We start from the raw sequence: 24151 nt of genomic DNA, 5'->3' as shown, positions 1-24151 counted from the left end.
CCTTGATTGATCTGGTAATACCTAGATTTGAGATCTATCTTTGTGAACATTTGGGTTCCACTTAACCGATCCAACAGTTTATCAATCCTAGGGATATGATATTTATTTTTGATTGTTAAAATTGATTTAATCCTCTATAATCAATACAGAGTTAACGTTCCATCTTTCTTTTTCTGAAAGAGAACAGGCGCACCCCAAGGTGAAACACTGGGTCTTACGAATCCTTGCTCTCTAGCAGTTGTCTTAACTCCTTAAGTTCTATGGCTTTAGGAACTAGCATTTTGTATGCACGCTGGGCTACTGAGGCTGAGCTCTGGGGGTTAGCTCTATCTCATGATCTACTTCACGAGTCGGAGGCATCTTAGTTAGCTCTTCTGAGAATACATCAGCGTACTCACTTAGCCATTCTCTTGCATTTTCTGTCTATTGGATTCATTTTAACGACATAGACAGTTTGCCTCTTTCTGAGTCCCTTCAACAATTTAGAAGCTTTGACTAATTGCAAAACTGGGGATCCGAAAATTTCAGTTCCTTAGACTCGATTCCCGTGCAGGTCAAGGAATGAGATAGTCCCATTGTGAGATGCCTGATTTTTGTGGAGCCAATCTATAACAAGGATTCTGTCTCATAGATTCCCACCAAGGGTAAGACTCTGAACTGGCAGTCTGTCGCATTCCCATCTAGATTAAACTAAATGCGGTCTGTCTCATGGTAGTGTGTGAAAAGAATCTTCCCACTGGCCAATGCTACTTGCATAGGTTTCCCTATTTTCTGATCTAGGACTAACTTACGCAAGCATCCAGGGGAATTAAAAGAATGTGTACTGCCTAAATCAATCAAAAGCTTAAAGTGCTTACCCTTGTATTCTGCTGGAGTCTGAAGGACTGAGAACTGATGATTTTGCCCTTGATGTTCAATGGCGGCATAAATCTATCCTATTTCTTCCTCCATATTCTTCCTCCACTGCATTAGCTATTGTGACAGTCTAGCTGCCTGCTGTTTGGGGTGGGACTCTCTCTCATCACTGGCTTTCCCAATTCTCAGAGGGGGTTCTGAGACTACTTCATTGAAGCTACAGGCCGAGCTGGCACTCTTCTGCCTTGACATCCAAAACACCTGTTCTCACTTCAAAGCTCATCCTTCTGCATCCTGGAAAGAGTCGGAGTTCCAAAAAATGTGCTTCGAGGAAAAGGCCTTCCTTCTATTCTGAAACTTCCCATCTTCTGGTTTTGATTGGGACCTTGATGTCTCTTAGGAGGTGGAAAGTTGGAAGTGCTCCCTGGAGTTTGGAATCTTTTAAAGGACGAGGGAGCTAGCTTTGGCGGGACCTTCACAACAAAGGCCTTAGCAAAATCCTTCGCCATCTGCACTGCTTCGGCCATTGAAACTCGTTTAGCATTCTTTACCAGGGTATCCAAAGGTTCGTTCATTCCCCGAATGAACCTGGCCATCAGCTGTTCTTCATCCAATGGTGGGGCGAGTATTTGAGGAGAAGAGCGAATGCCTAGTGGTATTCCTCCGTGTGGTACAACTTCCCTAGGTTAGCTCCAGGAACTCATTCATCTTAGTTTCCAGGAAGCGGAGAGGACACAATCTCTTTCAAAGGTATGCCTTGAGATCGTCTCACGCGCCTGGGTGTTCCGATCCAGACGGTTTGTTTCATAGTGATTTCTCCATGCTACTTTGGCTGTTTCTACAATCTTTAGCATGGCAAGAGCAATCTTACTTTTCTCATTGTATCCAGTGACATCGAAGTATTATTCCATGGCTTCGATCCACTTTCCCACAGCCTCGCCTAAGTTTTCCCCTTCGCCCTTGAAGGGATCTAGCTGAGATCTGTGAAGAGCTTTGCGAACATGAGGGTCAAGCTCTTCCTCATCCGCCGTGAGAGGATCTGGCTGTCTGCCCCACGATTCGCATGTCTCATGCTTTTGCCAAAACGATACATCATTAAATTCCTATTTGACTTCATCTCTCAAGATCCTAAGACTTAAGAAGTTCAAAATTAATTACTTTAAACAAGATAATCGTTCTTACTAGAGATCTACGACATACGTCTGAGAAAATAGATCAGCATCTGGCGCTGGTTACAAGTGGATATATTATGTTGCAAACCACTTATACTGTAGTCTCTCAGCTGGGTTTGAAAAATATAGGTCCTCAAACTGATTAGCGAGCCTTGCCCTGCTCATTCGAGTCATAGTAGCGAAAGAGAGGATATGCTCAAAAGCGAAAGCAGTCATATCCTGAGTTTGAGTAAGATCGAGGATACCAAATAAATACGGGGCGTCCATCTATAAAATCCAATTCATCAATTAAAAGTATTCATCAATGAAGCTTAATCTGAATGAAAATATAGCATGTGAATGCATCTTTCTAGGATTTTATTATAAAATTCAAATAAAATTTATCTTTGATTCTTGAGCTTTCAACAAAGCTCTGATACCAGCCGTGAGACCCCTGCCCCCTCCGCACATCGGAATCCGGGGAGCTAGTAGCGAAAGTAGCAACCTCTCACAAGGGCAGGATTTCCCACTTGGGGTCTCGCCCACGAATGTTTGGACAAGAGACTAATCTGGCGGTTCCTCCGAAACCAAGACTGGAAAAACTTCCCTTGCCCAGAAAACTCAGGCGATTCCACCAAGAAAAAACTTCTAATGAAAATTTTATCTAACGGGTCAAGGCCTTAACTATCCTTTCTATTCTGACCAAACCCGTAGGTCACATGGCTAGATCAAGGAAGGGACTTGCACTTGGTTCATAGAAATCATTGCTTTTTCCCCCTTTAGGCGAGGCAGAGCCGTTGATTCTTTCCCATAGAACAAGAATCTTCCTGGGACTTACTCTAACTAGCGTAACTTGAACGTATCTAAATTTATTGTAGGAATCCACCGATCTAGCCTCGGCCCATGTTAGCCAACCACCCAACCACCACTGAATTGGTGGGATCCCTTTTTATAAAAATTTGGTTGTGTTTTGTCCCGAGTACCAGGAAAAGAGTTCCTAGGCCCCCTAGCCGGCACTCAAGCAAAATACAAAATAGACACACCACTTACACACCCAATATGAAATTGCCTTTTTCACAGATTCAGTTGTCTTTAAAACAGAATTGGAATGAAACCATAATGTTTCCATCATAATCCTCAAAATTATAGTCCAATGTTTTACAATCAAAATGTCATCCGGACTCTCCGTTGTTGCAGACCATCTAGTCAACCAACGAGATTTGATTTTAAGTTCCAGTTCACATAGATAATTCCTTGTCAGTCCATCCATATCTTCCTCGACATATGCATGGGTGTCCTAGCAGCCACGAGCTTGTGCATCGCCTCTGGAAGAGCACTCTAGGATCCTCCTTAGGTGTCCTAGCGCTTCACTCAGGGACTGCTTCGTCGGTCCTCGCCCATCGTACCGGAAGCGCACCATTTTAACCATACCGAGGTTGGTCAAGACCTTGGCAGGCTTTGTCGCCACCGGGCGATGTCCTTTGATGACTCCCCGCCAGCTGTTGCAACATAAATCTCTTTAGATTAAATCGTAAGCCAAATGCTTCCTCTAGCATTCTGGCGTAAGACAATCCTTTTTCAAAAACAGAGTTACTATGCAAGTAAGAATTTCCCGTTGAGTTTGATTCCACAAGACCCTTTTTCTCAGAATCCAAACTTTCTTAATGAAAATCACAATTCTAGTATCTTGGTAACCCACCCCCATCAATTACAATGAATTTTTGACTTATTTCTCGATGATTCCGGGTCTAAGGAAAACTTCTCTAAATCACCGGTAATCCATTCTTCGTACTAAAGAAATGGGAGTGGTTACAAGGTTTCTGATTTGAGAGATGGGTAAACATCTTACTGGCCCACCTTTCTCACGCGGTCGTAGTTTAACCCTAAATTACTCAAATTTAATCCCCCCCTTAAGATATTTTTTAAAAGATAATTCTTCGTTTTTTTGTGATTTACATTCTTAAGGGAAAATCCAAAATTATGAGAATTCATTCTTTCTTGGACATAATAGAACTTTAAATAATTCTATTCATAAATAATGGATTTTTATAAAGATAAATCTTTGTCCAGTGATCCCTTTGTGAATATGCATACATCATTTTATTGAATTATTCTCAATTATTCTCATAGAATTATTCTAAATTATTCTTTTCTCCAATTGAAACTTGGCATCAACATGCCCTAAATTTATATGTAGAATTATGGTGAAACCTTCTCTTTTAACACCGAAATTACTTTAGGCATTTTTCTAATTAAAGTACGGTGAAAATTCCTCTAAAAAAATATCCATGTATATGAATATACCTATTTTGAAATATGACCAATATTCCTCTTTTAATATTTAAAATGTTTGCACATAGAATATCGTGAAAATTCCTCTTTTTGCATTTAAATTTTTATGCATGTAAAATAAATATAACAAAAATTTCTCTTTTCTCTATTTAAATAATTATGCATAAATACTATAAAAGTATTTTTCATAAATGTAACAAAAATCATTCTTTTAGCATAAAAATGTTTATGCCTAGAATACGATGGGAATTCCTCTTTTTGTATTAACAAAATTATGCATAAAATTAAATTCATTTTTTAAAATTTTTTACCATAGTTTTGCTACATTTTCTGAGAATTCTCAAAATTCTACTTTCAAATAAATACCCATAATTATGAAATGTGGTGGGAATTCCTCTTTTAAACTAAAAAATTTATTATGGATACATAGCATAATTATAAGTATCATTATAATTAAACCTCTTGATTAATCTTAAAAATATCCATTTATCATTTCTATATGAAAATACTTACAAAAATGCTAGCATAACTCTTTTTCAATCTTAAAATGAATTAATTTGATTTTTCTTAATCATAAACAAGTTTAAAAGAATTAATCATTATTTTTATCTAAATGAAAATCATAAAAATACTTAATCTTCTTCTCTAGCTTGTCAAGCCTAGAGTTTTGATTATGATAATGAGATTAGTAGCACTAAGATCCATCCTTCTAACAAGGTTCCACCAAAAAGATGATTAATCTTTCAAAAAGAGAGATTTACTAATCAAAAACATTAAATTTAAGCATAAAAGATTAGCATTAATCCAATTAAACATTATGAATCACTAAAAATCTTAATTTCAAGAAAAAACCATTGATTAAAAAGCTTCCCAAGCATTAGAGAGGCTGGGAAGAAGATAACCATTGAGAGAAAGATAGAAAAAACACCATGGATTAAGGCTTACCCTTGGTTTTTGGCTTGATTCTTTTAAAAAGAAGTGAAGCCCCATTTGATGCTCTCATGATCAAAGATAATCTCAAACTTAGCACCACCGTAGAGATAATGTCTCCACTTTCCTAGAGCATAAATGATGGCATAAATCTCACGCTCATATGTAGGATAATTCTACTAAGCTCTATTCAACTTTTCTTGCTCTCAAAAGCTACTGGTATTCCTCCTTGCAGAAGCACAGCACCAACTGCATGGTCACTAGCATCCGTTTTAACCACAAATGGTTGATTAGGATCTACTATTGCCAACATAGGTGCGATAGCTATGCAACCTTAAGGCGATCGAAATTTTGTTGTTGGTTAGAACCGCAAACAAAGTTGTGACCCTTAGCCTTTAATTGGTCCGTCATGGGAACCACTAACTTAGTATAATCACGGATGAATTTATGATAGAACCTTGCCAATCCAAGGAATATCTGTAATTCTTCCAAATTGGTTGGATGAGGCCACCTAAGGATTGTCTTTACTTTTGCAAGATCCATCTGAATTCCATCTGCCAAGATGATGTGACCCAAATAAACTCACACTTGCTCTCTTTAGCATACAGTGCATTTTGCCTTAGCAATTCGAACACTAATTTTAAGTGTTGCAAATGCTCTTCCTCAGTGCAACTAAAGATAAAAATATCATCAAGAAATACTACAACGAATCGACCAAGACATGGGCATAACATGCTATCCATAAGCATCATAAATGTAGCTGGAGCACAAGTTAGACCGAACAGTATAACTAAAAACTCATAATGCCCAAATATGGTACGAAAAGCTGTCTTAGGCACATCCTCCATGCAGATACGAACTTGATGATAACATGACCGTAAGTCAATCTTGCTAAAGTATCGCGCACCTTGTAATTGATTAAAAAGAAAATTAACTCGCAGCAGTATAACGAATACTTATTCTTTATCGTGATTGCATTCAAACCACAATAGTCCACGCATAAATGCATAGACCCATATTTCTTCTTAACCAATAAAATTGGTAATGCCCATGGCGAATTGCTAAGCCTAATGAAGCCCCTAGCAAGGTAGTCAGCAAGCTGACGCTCTACCTCACTGGCTTCACTAGCGCTAAGCCTATATAGAGGCTTGTAGACTGGCTTTGCATCCTTGAGCACTTCAATGGCATGCTGGACATTGCGCTCAAGGGGCAAACCAGACGACAAGTCACTTGGAAAGACATCATGAAATTCATGCAAAAGATTTTGCAAAGAATTAGAAACTTGTTGAGTGAGCTTAGAAAAAATTTTAGTTTGTTCATTATTATGCATAGCACTAACATGTTGTTCACATATGACAGAATTAAGAGATTCAATATTCAAATTGGAATTAAAATCTTCACCCACTAGCATCATCATTAGACAAAACTAAAGGAGACATGTAACACAAAAAGAGATTTTCTATTGCATGAGCATGTACAAGGCAGTCCACTTCAATAGAACAAATGAGTGGAGATGGGGGCACATTATGTTCACCTTGCAAACGAACTTGTTTACCATTGACCTCAAAATCAAAAGTATTATCTAAATAACTACGAGAAAGAGATGGTCCTAAATGAAACAAACATTCACAACCCAGAATAACATCAGCTCTCATAATATGCATAACCTGAAAATCTAAGTGCATTTCATGTCCCTGAATACTAAGTGGTACTTGCTTAACCACCGTGTCCCATACATGCTTATCATGCCCATTAGCAAGAGATACCATGTATTAACGATCACTAGGGCTTTGTGGCAATTTTAATTTTTTAACCAAGTGATAATTCAAAAAGTTATGTATAGCCCCATCATCAATCATGACACGAACTCTTTGTCCGTTGATGTGTCCATGCATTCGAACCAAATCATAAGGCTTGAAAGAGGGTACCCACATTGTAGAGGTTACACAACACTCATGTGTGGCATTGGTATAGCATACTTGAACTTCAGAAAACTTCTTATCGGCATCTTTGCAATGGTTCTTTGGACAATTCTGTTTATCATGATCAACAGCCATGCAAATAAAACATAATTTTTCCTTTTTAGCTCACTCATAATCTTGCAATGTGACAAGGGACCCCTTGGCCCCTTATCCTTCTTAACCACATCATTACCTTGTTTGGCCCCCTTTCGTTTGCTCCCCTTAGAACTACGAAAGTCGGATGCTCCAACCCAAGGTGTCTTGGCCGTGCGTTTCTTCTCAATATTATCACCAAAGATCTACACACTTTTTATGGCCTCTTCTAAAGTTTTAAGATATTGAGTTTTAACTTTAGTTTTATATTCATTATCTAAACCATGCTGAAAACCTCGTACTTTTTGAAAATCATCCAAACCTTCGAGCTTGAGAATTATACTTAGAAATATATTGGGTCAACGTAAGACCTTCCATCTTACAGTCGTCTCCCAAGCATCCCAGTTGTTGCGATCCTCTCATTCTCAAGTAAGTACTCTTTTCGAAAAAGTGCCTCAAAAGCAACCCATGTCATAGGTCGATCGCTCTCGCCGAGGCTCATCCACCACTTTTAGGCCTTGCCCTCAAGAGTGAGATTTGCCTCGAGTACGTGAACATCATTAGGAGAACGTTTCAAAAGGTGCAAGTCCGTTCACTTTTGTAAAAAAGTGTCACTATATCTTTATTACACTCCTTCTCTTCCCTGCAGAACACAAGAGGCTTCATGCTCTTGAGCATAGCTGCCACTTCCTGATTCCCAGGTGTTTCGGTGTCTTGAGTTGATCCCCTACGAGTAGATGCCCCTGGAGTATCAACCGGGACACTCCGAAAACTTGAACTAGCGACCAGAGTCTCTTGCATGGTTTGTAAACTTTGAGAAAGAACAAGTAAACTTTGCTCAATACGATGTGTGCATGATTCTAATAAAGTATGTGCATGTAAATCCACAAATCCATGACCACCCGCATCTAGATCAGCCATATTGGTATCCAAAGATGGATGACCTCCATGCTGCTAAGCCCCAGGGTACTCGAAATCTTCTGAGGTCATGGTAACAAATCAAATTCGAATGCTAGATGAAGATGAATACCTGACCAAAACCAGCTCGTCTTGCTTGCATGTGGGTAGTATGTTGTCTGGAGACCTTGCTATAGACACTGCTCTCGTTCCCTGGTTGTGTGCAGGCTGTAGAGAAATATCGAGCAAAATCCTCCTCGAAAGCGAGAGAGGAAGCCTCTTCGCCTGACTTGTAGTGACAGCTCTTCTCTTTCTCTCCTTTCGCCAATACGAGAGAGAAAGAGAGAGATGTTGTTTGTCCTTGATTGCTGCCCACGGGCTGCCAGAAACGAGAGAGAGATAAAGATGTTGTTTCTCTACATGAACATCCCCTTTTTTTCTTTAAAAAAAAAACTTGAACTGTTGGCGTACGCTTCAACAGCGCTATTGATGAACTCCACCCGGTTGTAGATAGCACGTAGCTGAAGATGCTCTCGTAGCCACCTATTCTATTGGCTGGCAACAGAGAAAATAGTGACTCTCCTCCAAAACGCAGAGAAAGAGAGAGAAGATTGGTGACTGCTATCGGTGCTGCACGCTCTCTTGTGGCCAACTGCAACTGAACAGAGAGAGAGAGAGAGAGAGAGAGAGAGACGGAGAGAGAGAGAGAGAGAGAGGAAATTCTGGTGACTATCGATGCTGTGCACTGCAAGTGGCTGTCGACGTTGCTGTGCGCTGCAGTTGCCCACTGTTGTTGGTGTTGTGTGGGTGTGCTCGGCCATTTATTATGCGCTTTTACAACGTTGTAACACTGTTGGTGATGGCCGGCTGTGCTCGTGGTCAACTGTTTGCGCGTGTGCAATCTTATTTTTTTTCTTTCAATAAAGGCATTTTTAATATTGAAGAAAAACGAGACAAGTTACAAAAACTGGCATCACAAAGCCAATTTCAGGCCGAGATTTCTCACTATCCTAGGCAATCAGCAAAGAGCAATGATCCTCTGGGTCTCTATCCTAGAATCTACAGGTATTGGAGCTTCAGCACATAGCTTAGATCCACGTTTACAAGATATTCTCTCTTCTCTTGAAGCTGAAGAATCTTGACCTTATCTGAGACATTCTTTGGAGTGCTTCCAATAGGGCCTACCAGTTTTGAAATTTTGGCCTCAATGTCAGTGATCTTCCTCAAGTAGAACCTCTCCCCTGCAATAATAAGGAGACTTTTGAGGGAGCAGGTATTGCGGGTATCACCGTTGTGTAGGGCCGCTAGTCTTTCAATCCAGAAGAACCAGAGGATCTCTGTTCTTAAAACTGTCCATAGTTCAGTAGAGCAGCCAATGGTTTCCCCAATGAGCAGATGCTTCCAGGATAAGCAAGTTTTCCCCCAACTGGCCACATACTCATTGAGTTTCTTTACCATTGGTTCTATGTTAGGGCACAGTAGAAAAATGTGAACATCATCTTCTTCTTTGAGGCATCTGGCACATGATCCATTTCCCTTGCCAAAGACTAGAGCTTTTTTCTGTGTCCAAATGGCCCTGTACATGATAAGCCAAGCAAGACAAGCTTTCTTAGGTTCCACATGTATGCCCCAAAGTGATTTGAAGAGGAAATACCACTGGCTCCTATCTTTGAGGATATTCCATCTTTGATTTAGAATACAATGGATTGGAGGGGTATTCCACCTGGGAGGAATAGGCCAGATGCTTGTTTGGTTAATCCACTGGAAAGCCTTCAGCTTAGGGGGGTCTTCAATTGTCATTAGCCACCAGTCTTCTCGATGCCATAGCATCAGCCTTTTGCCAATAATGTCCAGTTGAGAATCTGAGAGGTTGTACTTAGCAATGAGATCAGCCCTTGATAGCCAAGTTTTCTTATCCCAGTCCCAAAGGTTACTCCATGTCTTAATGCCACCTAAATGAAGCTTCAGTGCCTCTTCCACATCTTGAGTATCAACTTGAGGCAAGTCAAGAGCAGGCCACCAGATGGAATCGATGGGGTGGATGCCCAGCGTGTCCTTGTAGTCTGGGGATGGCATCAACTGGGCTTTTACTTTAAACCAAGCCTTCCATAGAGAGATCAATAGCTCTGATCCTTTAGGGGTTATCTGATACTTGCTTCCCAAAATGGTTAGAAAAGGGAGCTGTTTCCATCTGTAATGACCTTTAAGAGCAAACAGATGGTTTTTCCTATTAAGAAGCCAAGCCCAATTCTCATCCGGGGACATTAAGCCTCTCAGAATCCATTTGGCTGCCATTCTGTCAGCCATATTTTCAATGTCCAAGATACCCAGCCCTCCAAGCGTGTGCAATCTTCTATTGTGTGACTACGTGCAACGCTTGAAAATATCCATATAATATATCTGTTATGCCTCGCACGGCTCTTTATGGCCAACTGCGTGAGACTGTTAAGAGCCTCTTTATGGCCAACTGTGTGAGACTCTTAAGAGCCTCTTTATGGCCAACTGCGTGAGACTGTTAAGAGCCTCTTTATGTCCAACTGCGTGAGACTATTAAGAGCCTCTTTATGGCCAACTGCATGAGACTGTTAAGAGCCTCTTTCTCCCAAAGCTGTAACGCGCAACTTCTATTGTGTGACTACGTGCAATGCCTTGAAATTTCGGAGACTGGATCGAACGCTGAGCTCAAAGCCGTCTATGTAGCATCGACGCCCTCTGCTCAACGCCCTCTACTCGACGCCCTCAAGCTCTCTGAGGAGACGCCCTCAAGCTGCTGAAGATCTCTGAGGAGACGCCCTCTTTATGCAAGCCGTCAAGCAGGTTTGGGGAGATTGGATCAAACGCTGAGCTCAAAGGTGTCTGGCTCAAAGGAGTTCTCCTTTTGTACGACCGCTGTGCAGCAATCAAGACGTGTGCGGCAAAGAACGAGGTTTTTGCAAACTGCGGTTTTCCCTTTCCTTTGCTGTGTCTGCTTTTATTGCATGTTTCTTTCATTTGGGTCTAGCTCGGGCTGGAAGTGGATAAGGAGTCCCATATGTCGTTGATCAAGGATCAGACGGGGCCGAGACCCACTCTGACTCTCAGAGACATGGAAGGCTCAGTAGTAGCAGGGCTGGTCCAAGCCTTCTCATCTGGAGAATATTTAAGGAAACCAATAGGGTCGTGGCCCCCGCTCAGCTCCAAAGATAAAGGGCCATGGACGAATGTCACTGAAATGGATCTGAGACTCCAGCTAGAGGAAGCCCATCGCCAAATACACGTCCTCAACAGCCAGATAGGAGAAGCAAATGTTCACAAGGAAACTCAAATACTCCCTGAGGATATCATGGAGCAAGATACCAATCACCTCACCAACGTAGGCTCCACTACTGTAAAAGTTGATCTCCCTCTAGATCTACTTCGGGATGTGGAGGCGGACTACTCAGGAAGATGTCTTATTGGCCTACTATTCGGCCCTAGACCTCCGGTGGACCACCTTAAAAAATGGATGGAAGATACGTGGAGGCCATTGGACATAGAAATTGAAGCTGTCCAAATCCTACCTAAAGGGTACTACCTTTTCCTATTCAAAAATAGATCAATGGCTCTCAAAATTCTGGGAGCAGGCCAATGGATGTACAGGAACGCACCCTTTTGCTTTTTCAGGTGGACAAAAGAGTTCTCAGCAAGTGGGCCTAAGCTCTCCACTTGCCCGGTCTGGATTGAGCTCCCGGATCTGCCTTACCACATGTACCCATGGACTGACAAAATTGCAGGCTCCCTTGGAAGGGTTCTTGGTCACAGACCGAAGTCATTTATCAACCCATCCTGGCACCCTCAAGTGCTGGTTGAGATAGACCTGGACAAGCCCTTAAAGGAGTCCATCTCTATCAATTGTGGAGAATTCAGTATAGAGCAAAAAGTTCTTTATAAGCATCTCCCGAATGCATGCTTCCATTGTGGAATGAAAGGGCATGTCATCAAAGAATGTCCCTCAAAAGCTCCATCTAAGAGCAATGCTCCACAAAGAAATGTAGTTCAGAAGGGAAAACAGTCCAACCTCGGATTTGCCTTACAAAAGGACTCAGCTATGGAGGATGTGCAAGTTAACACAGCCTCTACTTCAACTGGTAACCTGTCCACCTTTGAAAACCCTTCCGGTAGCGACTCCCAGATAGGGAAGGGTATGAACGATGGATTTATTCCACCCCCTAAACGAAAGACCTTCAAACAGAAGAAGAACAACTCATCAAATCCCAAAGCTAACTTCTATTCCCTTCTGGACAAACCTGATCTTTCAGACTCAGATGAGGAATTTATTGATTCAACTCCAGTTAATCAGCTCAATCTGGACCGTTTGGCCTCTGAGATGGCTAAACTGGAAGATACCCAAAATCAAGAAGAGGATGACTCCATGCAAGAGAAAACGAAGGAGCAGCAACAAAGACAAACCTCTACCTCAGACAATGCCATGGACATATCCATAGATCTCAAAAGAAACCATGTACAAATGGAGGGTTCCCCCAAAGATGCAAATAAGAATAGAAGACAGAGGAAACAAAACCAAGCCCCCCCTCCATGAAGATATTGTCTTTGAATGTCAAAGGTCTTACAGACCCTAATAAAGGGAAAAAAGTTAAGGCATGGTTGAAACAACATGGTGATGTCGATGCTGTAGTGCTGACGGAGATTAAAGTCAGTGGAGATAATCTCATCCAAAGACTGAATGCAATAGATAAAAATCTCATATGGATTTATACCGCTCACCCTCAAGGCTCTGGAGGGGTAGCTTGTGGGTTGCACCCTAGATGGGAGAACCAGATCAGGGATATCCAAGTCGACCCTCTTGACCAATGGGTGGCGTTTGAACTTGAGGATTTTGTTCTGATAGGCATGTATGCAAACTGCCCGCAGACTCAAAGAGCTCGTATCTGGAATTCAGTCATGCAGGAGTATGATGAACCTGTCATTCTGATAGGAGATCTGAATATGGTAGAACTAGAGGAAGATAGATTCAATAAACTGGGGAAGCTTATCTCAGGTGCGGAAAAACTTGCTTGGAGCAAATGCAAGGAACAGCTCAACCTAGTTGACATAGGAATACCAGGACAATTTACTTGGCAAAACTATGGAACAGGTGATCTATTAAGGAAGGCTAGAATTGATAGATGCTATGTCAGTCAGGAAGTGTGCAAAATGTTTGTTACTGTGGAATGCAAAGCCATTTTTCTGACACTTGCATGTCAGATCACTATCCCATTCTAGCGTCTCTGGAGAAAGTTGATGAGAAAAAGTGCTGCAAGTGGTTCCATACGGACCCTTCCCTCTTTAAACTCCCCATGGTGTAAGCAGAAGTGAAGAGAATATGGGTTCATTTCTTTAGCTTAGGATTGACCCCCGCTAAGGCATGGTCTTTGGCAGTGAAGTCCACACAATCCTTGTTCATTTGTGCTAGGAAAGGAGTCAAAAAGATAAGAGAGAAGAAGAAAAAAGAGTGTCTAGAAGAGATTGAAAAACTTGAGAACAGGGTCAACCTTGGTGATGTCTCTGCTCAGACTGCCCTGAGGGACACGAGAGCCCACCTCCATAAAATAGAAGACAAAGAACTAGAGGACAGTGCCTTGTTTTTCAGAGAGTGGTGGGCTGGTAAAGCTGACAGACCATCCAAAGAAATGTTTCAAATGCTAAAAGTGAAACATGCAGCAGAGACCATTCCCCTTTTGAAAGACAGTTCAGGCATCCAATTGCGCTCCAATGAGGAGAATAAAGCTTGGATAGCCCAACACTTCCAAAGTCTCTTTTCGGAATCTACGACAAATCAAGCGGAGCAAACTGCCTCAACTAAGCTCATAGAGCAGTGTAGAATTAAAACAGTGCCAGAACAACAAGCTCAGTGGCTTGACCAACCAATCACAAAAGAAGAGATATCCAGGGCTATTGACATGCTTAAAGACAAAAAATCCCCTGGAAATGATGGTCTTCCAGCGGAATTTTTCAAAACCTTCAAAAACACTTTGATAGAGCCTCTGTCAGAAATTTGGAAAGAAGCCCTTCTCTTTGAAGCCCTCCCCCGAACCATCAATGCAGGCATCATTAAGCTGATACATAAGAAGGATGATAAGGATGTTATCACCAATTGGAGACCAATTACGCTCCTAAACTGTGCATATAAAATTTTTGCCAAAGTGTTGGCTCTAAGGCTGAAAGATCACATGAATGATTGGATTTGTAAGGAACAGAAAGGATTTATCAAGGGTAGATATATCCTAGACACTATCATTACGCTCTGGGAAGCTATGGAATTCGCTGAAGAATCAGAACAAGATTACATCTTCTTCAAAATTGACTTTGACAAAGCTTATGACAGACTGAGCTGGGGATATATGATAGATGCATTGAAACACATGGGCTGTGGCTCAAGGTTCTGCAGTATGGTAAAGACACTGCTTGGTAATGCAACTGCTCGGGTATGCGTCAATGGGGACCTCACTCAAGCTTTTCATCTGACTAGATCAATCAGACAAGGATGTCCTTTGGCCCCCCTCCTTTATGCCATAGTTGCGGATGGACTTAATTGGCTTGTCCAAGACAGAATCAACAAAGGAGAAATGAAAGGAATTCTGCTTGGCAATAGTAAGCAGGTTTGCACTGAAATGTTTGCGGATGACACCAATGCACTTGTTGATAATGAGGAGAGCAGTATAGGGGCCTTCTGGGATTGTCTGCAAACCTATTGTAAGGCCTCAGGTTCAGTTATCAACCATAACAAGACTGGTATCAGAACTAGCATACAGCCCCCGCCTAACTGGCTGCTTCTAGAGGGTTGCAAGGTCATCCAAGATGGGGAAATAGTTAGGATCTTAGGTATACCCATGGGGTTCAGAGTTTCCCTTAAGAAAAAATGGCAATGGATCATGCAAAAAATAGAGCTCAAGTTAAAAAAAATGGCAATGGATCATGCAAAAAATAGAGCTCAAGTTAAAAAAATGGCAGAATAGGCAGCTTAACATGGCAGGGAGGAAGATGGTGCTGAACCATTTTATTATCCCCACAATTATCTACTTCCTGAGCTGTTGGAGACCTCCTGAAGAAGATTTGAAAAGCTTCATCTCCTGTTGCATGAACTTTCTCTGGGGAGGAGACCCGTGGGTGAAGAAAGTGGCCAAAGTGAAATGGGAATTCTGCTGCCTTCCCACTGAGCTTGGAGGGCTGGGTATCTTGGACATTGAAAATATGGCTGACAGAATGGCAGCCAAATGGATTCTGAGAGGCTTAATGTCCCCGAATGAGAATTGGGCTTGGCTTCTTAATAGGAAAAACCATCTGTTTGCTCTTAAAGGTCATTACAGATGGAAACAGCTCCCTTTTCTAACCATTTTGGGAAGCAAGTATCAGATAACCCCTAAAGGATCAGAGCTATTGATCTCTCTATGGAAGGCTTGGTTTAAAGTAAAAGCCCAGTTGATGCCATCCCCAGACTACAAGGACACGCTGGGCATCCACCCCATCGATTCCATCTGGTGGCCTGCTCTTGACTTGCCTCAAGTTGATACTCAAGATGTGGAAGAGGCACTGAAGCTTCATTTAGGTGGCATTAAGACATGGAGTAACCTTTGGGACTGGGATAAGAAAACTTGGCTATCAAGGGCTGATCTCATTGCTAAGTACAACCTCTCAGATTCTCAACTGGACATTATTGGCAAAAGGCTGATGCTATGGCATCGAGAAGACTGGTGGCTAATGACAATTGAAGACCCCCCTAAGCTGAAGGCTTTCCAGTGGATTAACCAAACAAGCATCTGGCCTATTCCTCCCAGGTGGAATACCCCTCCAATCCATTGTATTCTAAATCAAAGATGGAATATCCTCAAAGATAGGAGCCAGTGGTATTTCCTCTTCAAATCACTTTGGGGCATACATGTGGAACCTAAGAAAGCTTGTCTTGCTTGGCTTATCATGTACAGGGCCATTTGGACACAGAAAAAAGCTCTAGTCTTTGGCAAGGGAAATGGATCATGTGCCAGATGCCTCAAAGAAGAAGATGATGTTCACATTTTTCTACTGTGCCCTAACATAGAACCAATGGTAAAGAAACTCAATGAGTATGTGGCCAGTTGGGGGAAAACTTGCTTATCCTGGAAGCATCTGCTCATTGGGGAAACCATTGGCTGCTCTACTGAACTATGGACAGTTTTAAGAACAGAGATCCTCTGGTTCTTCTGGATTGAAAGACTAGCGGCCCTACACAACGGTGATACCCGCAATACCTGCTCCCTCAAAAGTCTCCTTATTATTGCAGGGGAGAGGTTCTACTTGAGGAAGATCACTGACATTGAGGCCAAAATTTCAAAACTGGTAGGCCCTATTGGAAGCACTCCAAAGAATGTCTCAGATAAGGTCAAGATTCTTCAGCTTCAAGAGAAGAGAGAATATCTTGTAAACGTGGATCTAAGCTATGTGCTGAAGCTCCAATACCTGTAGATTCTAGGATAGAGACCCAGAGGATCATTGCTCTTTGCTGATTGCCTAGGATAGTGAGAAATCTCGGCCTGAAATTGGCTTTGTGATGCCAGTTTTTGTAACTTGTCTCGTTTTTCTTCAATATTAAAAATGCCTTTATTGAAAAAAAAAATATCCATATAATATATCTGTTATGCCTCGCACGGCTCTTTATGGCCAACTGCGTGAGCCTCTTTATGGCCAACTGCGTGAGACTCTTTATGGCCAACTGCATGAGACTGTTAAGAGCCTCTTTCTCCCAAAGCTGTAACGCGCAACTTCTTCTCCTCCATGCTTGTGAAAATGCAAAGAGAAAAAGAGGATGGCCTTCCACGACTATGGCTGGTACATGCGCTTTCTATGAGATTTCGCAGAGAAAGCAAAAGATGAGAAAGAACCTTGCTGTGTTACTAGTGTGAGGCCTCCATCAAACATCCATAAACCTGCTAGAAAATAATAGGGCAACTCTCCACTCGACCACCGAATATAGGAACCCTAGCTGGCTAAAATAGCCCTAGCCGTCCACACATGTCCGAGCTCCCCTAAATCGCCTGACTCCCGCCTAGTCCTACCCGTCTTGACAAACCTGGGTTAGATTGGGCATTTAGAAAGCCTTAGGACATTGTCCAGCATACAACAAATCAAGTGTACCATATGATGTGCGTGTGTGTGTATGTGTATGTGTATGTGTATATGTGCATGTGTGTGTGTGTGTTTGAGGCAAAGAGAGAGGGTGCATATGCATGTGCATGTGAGAGAGTAAGATGGGGGGAAGCCTGGGGGGAGAGAGAGAGAGAGAGAGAGAGAGAGAGAGAGAGAGAGAGTAAATAGATTTCAATAAGATATAAAATAAAATAAAAAATATATGTATATGTGTGTTTTTATTTACATTTATAAATACACATAGATATGTTACACACACACACACACGTACATACGTACGCACGCACACACACACAAATGTATGTATATGTATGTACACACACACACACACATATACATGCATGCATTCGTGTGTGTACACATACACACGCACACATACACATGCACACATACACATGCACACACACACACACATATTTATATATGCATGTGTGCGTGTGTGTGTACACACACACGCGCACACACACACACACATGCATATATGTGTATGTATAATATATCTATCTATACTATTTATTATGCACAAGTTTTTGGTAGGGGAGGAAACACGTGGCGGTTGGAAAAGGGCCAACTGTTGGGGTAGAGGAAAGAGAGAAGGGGTTATGAGAGGATGAATACACTTGTTGGGAGGGGGGGTGGTAGAGGCCACATATTAGGGAAGGGGGGGAGAGAGAGAGAGAGAGAGAGAGTGGAGAGAGAGAGAGAGAGAGAGAGAGAGAGAGGTATGTTGAGAGAGGAAAGAGAGAAGGGGGTATGAGATAGAAAGATAGAGTGTACTATAAGGGGGGGGAGAGAGAGAGAGAGAGAGAGGTATGTTGAGAGAGGAAAGAGAGAAGGGGGTATGAGAGAATGAATACACTTCTTTGGGGGGGGGGATAGAGAGATAGAGGAATAGGGGGAGAGAGAGAGAGGTATGCTGAGAGAAGAAAATTTAAATAAATAATAAATAAAAAAATACAAAGATATATAATAAATAAGTATACAATATATATAATAACAATATGTAAACATATAACAAGTAAAGATATTATATAAATATATATATTAAATCTATACTAATATATTATAATATAATATATATATATGTAAAATACATAAGTATACATAGAAAATTAAAGACATATATATATTATAAATATATAATAGCATAATATAAATATAAAACTAATAAATAAAAATACATATAATATGAATTTTTTAAAAATATAATTATTTTATAGTAATATAATATAACAACGATATTTAAATCAATATATATATATATAGTAAATATATAATAATATTATACTAATACTATTATATATAAAGACATTCACACATGTATATTTGTATACACAATCACATGTGCACATGTAGAGGGGGCATACATGTGCACATGTAGAGGGGGCATATGGGTGTGTGTGAGAGAGAGAGAGAGAGAAAGTTTCTATGCTTGTGAAAGAGTGTGTATGTGAGAGATGGGTGTGAGAAGAGAAAGAATGTATGTGCACTTGTATGTATATGAGGGAAGGTTGTGTTTGTGCAAGTGACATAGAAAGAATGCATGTGAGAGACACACAAAGAAATGAGTCTATGTGAGAGAGTCACACATAAACACATGCGTACACATACACACACTTACACACAAATACACAAAGAGGAATACAAACACATACATACATGCATACACACTCACTCACACATGCTTTCACGTACATATGTATGCATAATGCATACATACGTACATATGCACATATGCATACAATCAAAGACTTCATTGTCGGACAGGGGTCGGTCACCTATCCACGTTAACCTTATATAAAAAAATCACATGGAACTTCGCCCGTCTAAAACCCCCCACCTGGAAAAGATTCTCAGCAGTAGAAGACGAGGAGGATGAAGGAGGAGGTGTGGCTACTGAGGCTGACCTGCGCGGCGCTGCTGCTCTTCCTCCACACCAAGGTGCCTCAGCTCCTTGTTGCTGGCGTCGGCGAGGACGGAGAGGAGGCGGTGCTGGAGCGCTTTCGAGAGTACCTCCGCATCCCTTCAGTCCACCCGGAACCTGATTACGCCGCAACCACCCGCTTCCTTTTGGCACATGCCACCTCCATCGGCCTCCAGGCTCAAACCTTAGAGTTCGCAGACAAGAAGCCCCTGCTCCTGCTTACATGGGCAGGTGAGAACCCTTCTCTCCCCTCTGTTTTGCTCAACTCTCACACCGATGTGGTCCCTGCCGAGCACCACAAATGGACATACGGCCCTTTCACTGCACACGTGGATGGCCATGGCAATATTTTTGCCCGGGGCTCGCAGGATATGAAATGCGTGGGTATGCAGTATCTTGAAGCCCTCCGAGTGCTCAAGGGTTCTGGTTTTAGGCCCCTCCGAACTCTTCATGTATCCTTTGTCCCTGATGAGGAGATCGGCGGCCATGATGGCATGGAGAAGTTTGTAGAATCACCGCAGTTTGCAGAGCTCAACATAGGGATTGTTCTTGACGAAGGGCTGGCCTCACCGGCGTCTTATTATCGTGTCTTTAATGGGGAGAGATCCCCTTGGTGGTTCATTATCAAAGCCATGGGATCTCCAGGCCATGGCTCCAAGTTGTATGACAACAGCGCCATGGAGAATCTCATAGTAAGCATGGAATCTATAGCGCGCTTCCGGGAGGGGCAGTTTAATCTGGTCAAGGCTGGGCTTGCAGCAGAAGGAGAGGTGACCTCTGTGAACCCGGTTTACCTCAAAGCTGGAACCCCGACCCCGACTGTAAGTATTGCCACATTTATGTAATATCTTCATAAATGCAGGGATAGAGTGTGTCTTGCACACCCACCTTTGTGATGAGCCTTGCCATGATATCAGTTTCGAATGCATGCAGGGCTTCGTGATGAACCTGCAACCCTCTGAAGCTGAGGCCGGATTTGACATGCGAGTGTCTCCTCTTGCTGATCCTCTAGCCCTGGAAGAGCGCTTAGAGAAGGAATGGGCGCCTGCATCCAGAAACATGACATACCAAGTATATCTCTTGCTTGCCAACTTTTATGTACATCAGCAGCAACTTGTCTCAAGGTTTCATAGGAGCAATTATGTATGTGTGAACAGAGACAGAATGAGCAGCAGAAGACTTACAATACACAAGCATCCTACTCTAATCCTTGTATTAATGATCAATAACTACAACGGTGGTTGTATGAACAACTACTGTAACCTATTTAGTATTCCCAAAAGATGACCAATTGAGTAAACCCAAGTTGCTGTAGATTCTGCAGACCTGACAGAAATACTGGCTTCTCCCTTTGCCTTCGACCTGCCTAGCTGTCCAATTGTTGAGGTGAAGCCCCAACTGAGTGACGATGAATGGGGGCCTTGGGGCACCCTTTTATAGGTTTCCATGGGCTGGTTGGCCAGCTATTTGCCATTCAGCTTGCTGTGCGACCAGCCGAGTCGGCCTGTCCATGTACTTGTCCGCCCAGCCTGTTGGCCTGGATGCCCAAAAGGCCGCCTTGATAGGCCATACCTGTATGTGTAGGTGTGTCACATTCTCCCCCAACTAAGATGGTGAGAGAATGGTTGAAGGTAGCAAGCGGAAGCAGAGGAGAGACTTGGAGCAGCCAGCAATGATCCAACACTTGAGCAAAACGATGAATGAATTAAATGGCAAAAAGCCTGTTCTTATATACATCATGAAGGGGCTGGTTGGCCAGCATAAAAACCCATGATTGATGACAAAGTCCATGACTAGGAAATCCGCCTAATAAAAGGTGGGAAAAAATACCCAAAAATATCAAATAAATCTGCTGAATAAAAGGAAACATTAAAAGGGATCAAACGGGCTGGAGATGATCATTCCAGCATCACCTCTTAGCTCCAACACGGTGATCCGACTCCCATATGGGTAAGGAGCTCATCAATAATATCTTGAGGAAGAGGTTCGGTGAAGATATCTGCTAGGTTGTCCTGAGCGGGACAATAATCTTCTTGATCTTGCCATGAAAAGATGAAGTACATGCCAATGCCAAGGCACTGTAGCTGTCTATAAGTATGCGCACTGGACGAGCTTCGCTCCTGGATCCATCTAGTCGCATGACAATGTATGTGCATCATATGGTGGCTTCTAGTTGTGTATTGTCTTGTAATTGTTTGAGTTGTGCTAACCAAATGAGAGGTTTCTCTTTTATATATGGCAAAATCATGATGACCTTCCAGTTCAAGCAGAAAGAGCCTTTACAAAGCAAGCAAGGGCTTCCTCTTATTACGATTGCAAATGACTCCAATCCATGGTGGACGCTGCTACAAGAAGCTGTATCTGAGGCGGGAGGTGAACTTGGAAAGCCAGAGATCTTTCCGGCTGCCACAGATTGCCGCTACGTCAGGCTACAAGGCATTCCTGCCTTTGGCTTTTCTCCTATGGCCAACACACCTATTCTACTACATGATCACAATGAGGTATTAGTTGATTTGTAGCCTGGCACAGTATGCATGCCATCAAAGCTCCCAGATTAATTTTCTTTCTTCTGTTCTTGGCAGTTTCTTAACAGGGAAGAGTATTTGAAAGGTATCAAGATTTATGTGCAAATCATCAAGTCATTTTTGTCTTTTGATGCTGATCATAAGGAGAGTGCAGACATGGCTTCTCGAGCTGAGTTATAAGCTGTCATAATGGGTGGGACCAATGCAGTAGTTTGGAGGAAATCTTCTGCCTCTGTGAATGTGGAGGCAAATGAAGTGGAGAGTGTTTAAATATGAACTATCTCGCTCCACTCTGTAATGTACAGTATGGTATGGGGAGTATAGAGCAAAGAGTGGTCATTAAATTAAAGAGTGGGGACTGTTAAATATGAACTATCTTTGCTTATTCCTGAGAACTTGTAACTTATGGTCACTCCACTCTTATGGGATGTAATGTACAGTATGGTATGGGAAGTATAGAGCAAAGAGTTGTCATTAGTTAAAGCTTCCATGCAAGGGAAGTTTGCAGGTGTGAGGTGACGTTTGAGATCATGCCTTGACTGAAATAAGACTTTTTAATGCATTTAACGTAGTGGAAAGAAGATTCTCTGGGGTTGCATGTTTGCATGGATGGGCTGTCTGAGTAGGTGTCTCCTTTATTTGTACCATGTCCTTTTTCAATCGTATGCAACCCTAGAACATCTGCTTTGAATAGCCGTTACTCGAGAGCTTATACCTACAATGAATAGCTGGTGGTGGAAAAACTTGATTGAAGGGAAATAGATGGGCCATAGACAGGAACTCGATTAGATTTAATTATCATGTAGTTTCCTGTGTGGTCAATTTTGGATTTTGAATACAAACGCGTGATCTGTGCTTTACTCATATTGAATTTGGTAAGTAGCCACACCTTGATCTGATTTCAATATATTTGTCATGTATTTGGTCTTTTTGCAGCCATAGGTCCTGCTCCATTGTAAAGCTTCATTCTTGATTAGCAAGGCTCCCAGCACTACTCAGTCAGAAGGCACCTTATTCGAAGAGGCCATAATGTTTAGGCATAAGCACCTTAATTCACACATTATTTTGAAAATTCATATGCATCACATCTTGTGCATATAAACACTGGGCAATGGTTGCAAATGCTTATTCTTCCAAAATAAACACTAATAAATAAGTCTGTCTGACCTGAGCTCCCTCATCTTGAGAACCTTGAAACCCAATTTTCAAAGTTGCATGCCCATGATATTTGTTGCCCCCCTCAAGGATTACTTTCATCATGGTAAAACTTCACTCTTTAAATTAGTATAGAGCTTGAGAGTAGTCTTTTAGCTTGGACCAATCGTAGGTAGCAACTTAAGTTTGGTTTGCCAGTGCCAACAGGCTTCCAAGTTGGCTCACCATGTGTCCCATCATGTTCCATGATGCCTTCTTAAGGATGTTGGATTGCTTTGGTAGGTCATTATGGTAGTAAATTGGTCAAGTATTTTCTGATAAGCTCAGAAATAGTTAAGTTATGAAAAGTGTAGTTGATATGGGGAGAGATGATTGGTCAACTTCAGTGCCATTGTGCAAATTGACAAGTGACGGATTTTTGTGTGTGTGATTTACCATGTTTTAATGCAGCAATGTATTGTAATATCTTTTCTAAAAGTATTTTTTATACCAGCAAACTTTTCTTATGCGATTTTTCATTATTACATTTCCTTACTCTCTTGCTTTCTCATGCTCTCCTGTAAATCATTCTTGAGATGAGGAATTTTGAGATAACTATATCTGTGATGCTCGTTATTGTAGATCTACTAGATGATTAGATCAATATGACTTTTCTTTTATGTGAAGGGTTTCTTTTGCTGGATTGAATGCTTGGCTTCAAACCTTCATGGTCTTTGTATTGCATCTTTGGTCTCCTAGATCATTTTGGCCTTCTGTAGACACTAATATCATTTTCCTTCTTTCTTTCTCTGTACTCTTGTATTTCTTTCATTCTCTGTTTCTCTTTATATTGTCATTTTTAAAAAAAGATCTTATGAAATTTGTTTTGACATATATTTTAAATAATAAAGACATGAGATTCCTTCTCTTATCAAGGGTGAAACTTTGAGCTACTTATGTATAATGACTTTCTCCCATCCTTCAAGCACGCTTAGGAATGCAACCCCTAAGATCTCCCTTTGGGTTAGTAGTTGGATGACTTGGTGAGTGAAGTAGGTCAATCAAGTGAGTCTTAAGAGAAAGGCTTGTGACTTAGGTTGCACTTGAAATACATTCAAAGGTGGTGCACATTGCAACTAGCATCTCCCTTGATAACTCCCATCTCCTCTTAACTTTAATTGTAAAAGGGGGGAGAGAGAGAGAGAGAGAGAGAGAGAGAGAGAGAGCTTGTGGTCAGGGTCCTCTCATATA

General features: G+C 41.7%; 2 protein-coding genes across 3 annotated transcripts; both read left to right on the top strand.

Annotated features, from left to right (window-relative positions):
- Positions 1-12733: 12733 nt before the first annotated feature.
- LOC147606204 (uncharacterized) lies at positions 12734-16636 on the top strand. The gene is made up of 5 exons (XM_086792927.1): positions 12734-13292; positions 13403-13499; positions 13611-15019; positions 15171-15972; positions 16120-16636. Exons 1-5 carry the CDS (start codon positions 12734-12736, stop codon positions 16634-16636), a joined length of 3384 nt encoding a protein of 1127 aa, XP_086649053.1.
- Positions 16637-19137: 2501 nt separating this feature from the next.
- Positions 19138-22344, top strand: AQI (Peptidase M20/M25/M40 family protein). 2 transcript variants are annotated; one of them, XM_086792986.1, is made up of 4 exons: positions 19138-20062; positions 20175-20312; positions 21512-21742; positions 21824-22344. In XM_086792986.1, the coding sequence occupies exons 1-4, from the start codon at positions 19193-19195 to the stop codon at positions 21944-21946; spliced, it is 1362 nt and encodes a 453-aa protein (XP_086649112.1). In that variant the 5' UTR covers positions 19138-19192; the 3' UTR covers positions 21947-22344. The 2 variants fall into 2 exon arrangements, with proteins under 2 accessions (XP_086649112.1, XP_086649111.1); XM_086792985.1 differs by having other exon boundaries at positions 21503-21742.
- The last annotated feature ends 1807 nt before the right edge of the window (positions 22345-24151 follow it).

The sequence above is a fragment of the Cibotium barometz genome, chromosome 58 (genome assembly GCF_041138505.1).
Source record: "Cibotium barometz isolate CiBa-2024 chromosome 58, ASM4113850v1, whole genome shotgun sequence".
Taxonomy (NCBI): domain Eukaryota; kingdom Viridiplantae; phylum Streptophyta; class Polypodiopsida; order Cyatheales; family Cibotiaceae; genus Cibotium; species Cibotium barometz.
Note: the sequence above shows the minus strand (reverse complement) of the source record. Positions and strands in the feature narration are given on the sequence as shown.

What these genes read in the sequence shown, in the direction of transcription:
- AQI (XM_086792985.1), top strand. Translation starts at nt 19,193, where the DNA reads ATGAAGGAGGAGGTGTGGCTACTGAGGCTGACCTGCGCGGCGCTGCTG. An exon ending in CCAGAAACATGACATACCAA is followed by an intron (nt 20,313 to 21,502) that starts GTATATCTCTTG and finishes ATGACCTTCCAG; the next exon opens with TTCAAGCAGAAAGAGCCTTT. An exon ending in TACTACATGATCACAATGAG is followed by an intron (nt 21,743 to 21,823) that starts GTATTAGTTGAT and finishes TGTTCTTGGCAG; the next exon opens with TTTCTTAACAGGGAAGAGTA.
- LOC147606204 (XM_086792927.1), top strand. Translation starts at nt 12,734, where the DNA reads ATGAAGATATTGTCTTTGAATGTCAAAGGTCTTACAGACCCTAATAAA. An exon ending in TTGGCAAAACTATGGAACAG is followed by an intron (nt 13,293 to 13,402) that starts GTGATCTATTAA and finishes CTTGCATGTCAG; the next exon opens with ATCACTATCCCATTCTAGCG. An exon ending in GGAAATAGTTAGGATCTTAG is followed by an intron (nt 15,020 to 15,170) that starts GTATACCCATGG and finishes TTAACATGGCAG; the next exon opens with GGAGGAAGATGGTGCTGAAC.